Here is a 4,837-nt window from a genome sequence, read left to right as displayed (position 1 = left end):
GCAAAGTGCTTGAGACCAGAGAGACTTGGGTTGGATTTCTTGATCTACCACTCATTAGTTAAGTGACCTTGGGTCAATTACTTAATGATTTTTATGCTTCAGTTTCTTCATCCCTACAGAGTGGGTATTGATAGTATCTACCACCTAGGGTTACTATAAAAAGTAAATGAGATGGTAATGCCAATACTTAGCCTAGTGCCCAACAGAAAGACACTGACTACTTGTAGAAAAGAAAATTGAATATAAGAGAGTTAAATACCTTGTCTGGTGTCACAGAGTAAGTGCTGGGGCAGAGCCTTCCCTTCATACCCTGTTTGAAACAGATACCTTTTCTCACCACAAAAGGTACTATTTCAATGCAGTATTGTACTATCTTCATAGTGCTTGTCACTATTTTAAAATATCTTCTTTTTTAAAAATCCACTTATTTAATTTTTTCTCCTCCTACTGCCTGTTTTGTTCTCTTTTAACAAAATATTTTATTTACTTACTTATTTATTTTTTAGAGAGAGGGGAAGGGAAGGAGAAAGAGAGGGAAAGAAACATCAATGTGTGGTTACCTCTCATGTGCTCCCCTACCAGGGACCTGGCCTGCAACCCAGACATGTGCCCTGACTGGGAATTGAATCAGGGACCTTTTGGTTCACAGGCTCGCACTCAATCTACTGAGTGACACCAGCCAGGGCTCTATTCTCTTTACTACTGCAATTTCTCTGTCCAAAAAAATACCTAGAACACAGAGAGCACAATAGATATGTATTTGTTGAATGAATACACAAAAGATAAAATTATTTTGAGTGCAACTCAACACTAATATAAAAGATTAAACTGGACTAGTCTTTGTGTTATTTATTTAGAATTGTGGAGATTTCTACCCTGCAAGTCACTTAAGGTAAGATTTAATTTATGCAATATGTTTAGAGGTCAATTGGTCTCTATTTCAAGTAAATTGAGCAGCTATAACTTGCAGGACTCTGCCCTACTAGTTGGAGGAATTCTCCTTCTGTTAGAGGTATACCCTTTTCATTCTGGACACTTTTCCAAAATGTGGGTAAATGTTTCAGTGGATCAGTATTTTCATTAGAGACAATCTTCACAGTAAGTGGGCTTTCTGAATGATGCAGTCATGCCCCTACTCTTCTATAACTGAATTATCTAAATGCTATGATCTGGGAAAAACAGTAGCTTGACTTGGAATAGCTTCTGTTTGTCTAGCAGCCCATCCCCAAGTCTAGCCCCTACACTTCTAAATTAGGAGATATTAATGAGGTGCTTTAAGGTTTTCTTTCTTAACCATAATTTTACCTCTTTTCTTGGGAAGGAAATCTAGAAGTTAGCCATTGAGACACCTTCCAATCCTGTTACACTTTTCAGAACGGGATTTAAGTTTTGTTTTGTGGCAGGCACTGTTTCCTGGTATTAGCACCTACCTCATGCTCTTTCCTACGTTTATGTCAGTTGTTCCCAGGAAAGAAGGTACTAAAGTTATTGCATAGCAGAAAGAGTTGGTCCACTCTGTGCTAGCAGAACCAAACACTAACCACCGAGAACTGGAGTGGAGAAAAATTGGTTATTGTATTATAAATGGTGCTTCAGGAGAACAGAAAGCTAATACTCAAAAGCCCAAATTGCCTGGTCCAGGGTTCTGGGAGGGTTTTTCAAGATATAATGGAACAGGTATGAGAAAACACTAATGGGGCAAGTTTTAATTTGCCATTTACGGTAAAGGGATGTCAACACAGGATCTTCCTGGGCAACAGGACCCTCTGCTTCTGAAATGGGTCTAAAGTTCACGTTCTGATTATGTCTCAGTCCTTTGATTGGGGGGTAGGAGGTGAGAATTTGGTTCTGGATACAGCTGGAGGTCAAATTTCTCTCTTCTGTGTATGTCTTGATTACATGACTTGTGGTTTTGGGTTTTGCTGTCTCTGAAAACCATCTCATATCTTGTTAAACAGGATAGGACAATTTTGAGCTGGTTCTATGGTTACACAGTCAACTAATGCTATCAATTTCCCAGAAGTTAGATTTATATGCTGAACAATCTTTAATTAATTAATTAATTTAGTTTATTTATTTTTAGAGAGAGGGGAAGGGAGGGAGAAAGAGAGGGAGAGAAACATCAATGTGTGGTTGCCTCTCATGTGCCCCCCAACTGAGAGCCTGGCCCACAACCCAGGCATGTGTCCTGACTGGGAATCAAACTGGCAAACTTTGGTTTGCAGGCCTGTGTTCAATCCACTGAGCCATACCAGCCAGGACCTGGACAATCCTTTTTTTTTTTAAGATTTTATTTATTTATTTATAGAAAGGGAAGGGAGGGAGATAGAGAGAGAGAGAAACATCAATGTGTGGTTGCTGGGGGTTATGGCCTGCAACCCAGGCATGTACCCTGGCTGGGAATCAAGCCTGCGACACTTTGGTTTGCAGCCTGAGCTCAATCCACTGAGCTACGCCAGCCAGGGCTGACCTGGACAATCTTAATTAGTGATATCATACTATTAAAATTCCTTGGACATATTTTATTTATCCAACTATATTTTGAGCTCACAGGGAACAGAAAATATTGTTTTTATAATTTTCAGAGCTCATCAGAAGTTCTAGACACAAATCACTGTTCAAACAAATCATATATACATTAAATCAAACTAAATTATACCTGAACTGTGGTAGGTGAGGTAGACCATAATTCTTAATTTCAAACAACTTTATTGAGGTATATTTTGTATTCTATAGAATTCATCCATTTTGAATTTATAGTTTAGTAATTTTTAGTAAACTGAGTTATGAAACCATTACCATAATCTAGTTTTAACATTTTTATCACCCCCAAAAGATCCATCAGCTCCAGTTATGCTTAATCCTTATTTCCACCCTGTCCCCAGGCAAACACTGATCTACTTTATATTTTTATAAGTTTTTTCCAAATATTTCATTTAAATGAAATCAGTCAATATGTGATCTCTTGTGTCTGGCTTCTTTTTTCTGAACCTAATTAGCATTTACTCCTTTCTATTGTCAAATAGTTGTCCATTGATGGATACACCCCTTTTTATTTATCCATTCACCAGCTGATGGATATTTGGGGTATTCCCCTTTTTTTTTTGGCTGTTAGGAAGAATAACCACAAAATAGACTCCCATTCCTTTTAGGATGTGTTTTCTTTAAGACTGAAACATTTACCGAGCATCACAAATGTGATAGCATGGCAGATTCCAACATCATAGACTCCAGAGCCAGATGCATATGTTACTTACCATGCTACCTACCAGATAATTAACCTTGAATTAACTAATCTCTTGCTTTAAATTGCATGATTCTGTATAAGAATAATGTGCATAAAGCAAAAGACTGTTTAGCACATAGTATGTGTGCACATTTATAATCTGAGAGGATTTAAAAATTAAAAAAAAGTTTTGCAAATTCATATAGCAGATTCCTAACTGCAGTGTTTTCCCTACCAGATTGCCACTTCACCCACAACTCTCTCAAAAATTAATAGCAGTCCACAATTGGGCAGCCCGCTTCTGAAAAAATTATCAGCTCTTTTTATGGTGTGAATTCATGGGGAATTTCCTCAATGTTTATGAAGTTGGCCTCAAGAAGGCAGTGTTTGATCTTTCCTTTTGAACCACACAGGAAACAGAATCTAGGGCAGAATTAGTTGGTGTATTTCTAGGGCATTTACAGGAGCTTGTCTCTGACTGGCTTGGCAATTGGGTGCAGAATCTGTTGTCTGAAAGAGATCTACGCTGCAGAACTTTGCTGAGGATACTTGGATAGGATAAATGGAGAATAAACTTTTGCCAGCCTCATTATTAATCCTATGGCTTCATCTTGTCCGTAAGTCCTTGGGTTGCTGAAGACATTCTTAAAAATATAGAGTGGTGGTGGGGAAGGAGGATGATGCAGTCAGACACCTCTAGGTTTTATTTGAGACAATACAAAGAAAATAAAACCTCTGTAGAGAAAAACAGTTTCTATGTCTCATCCTGTCTTTCTGAACAGGAGTGAGCAGTGAATTGACCGTGGAACAGAGTCCTCAGTCACTGCATATTCATGAAGGAGAGAGCACCAACTTCACCTGCAATTTCCCTTCCAGCTCTTTTTATGCTTTACACTGGTACAGATGGGAACCTGCAAAAAGCCCCAAGATCCTGTTTGTACTCGCTTCAGATGGGGATATAAGGGAAGAAGGACGAGTTAGTGCCATTCTTAATACTAAGAAAGGCTTTAGCCATTTGTTCATCAAAAGATCCCAGCCCGAAGACGCAGCCACGTACCTCTGTGCGTTTGGCACAGTGCTTTTAAGGCACCTGCAGGCTATACCCAAACCTGTGGCTGGTGCTACTTAGGTATCTGTTGATGAAGGGTCTTGTGTGGGGTGGAAAAGACAAATTCAGTGAATTACAGTGTTTTCAATAATCAGGGGAAATGCAAACATAGATAAACAAACATTGTCATTGCAGCTCCCTCAACTAATAATTGGACTGTTACTAAACACTATTAACCTCGACTCCCACCAGTATAGTAGACATATCTTTGAGCTGAATCTTTTGTTTCCTCTTCTGGCATGATTCCAAATGAACTAGACAGTTACTCAAACCTATCTAAAATCATCTGGTTAAACTAAGGTGATATTTATCCCTCACTGTTGCTACTTCCTAAAAGCTAGTCCTTCTATCATATTTCCTCACATGCAGAAATGGAACGTGTGGATACTCCCTCTTATCAAACAACTGGCCTGGAAACCAGCATGTTTCATACCAGAATAGGCAATGCTGTCTCACTTACTTCATTGGGGATTTTGACTTCAGTTTACTTTAACCTTCCACCT

General features: G+C 38.7%; 1 gene segment (V, D, J or C); it reads left to right on the top strand.

Annotated features, from left to right (window-relative positions):
• The first annotated feature begins 3,701 nt into the window (after positions 1–3,701).
• On the top strand, positions 3,702–4,355 carry LOC123819172. The segment is given in 2 exon segments: positions 3,702–3,843; positions 4,009–4,355. Coding segments are annotated over 2 exon segments (402 nt in total).
• Positions 4,356–4,837: the final 482 nt, after the last annotated feature.

Source organism: Phyllostomus hastatus, unplaced genomic scaffold (assembly GCF_019186645.2).
Source record: "Phyllostomus hastatus isolate PE091 unplaced genomic scaffold, TTU_PhHast_1.1 phas_contig_301, whole genome shotgun sequence".
In the NCBI taxonomy this organism is placed as follows: Eukaryota; Metazoa; Chordata; class Mammalia; order Chiroptera; family Phyllostomidae; genus Phyllostomus; species Phyllostomus hastatus.
This window is presented reverse-complemented; position numbering and strand designations above follow the sequence as displayed.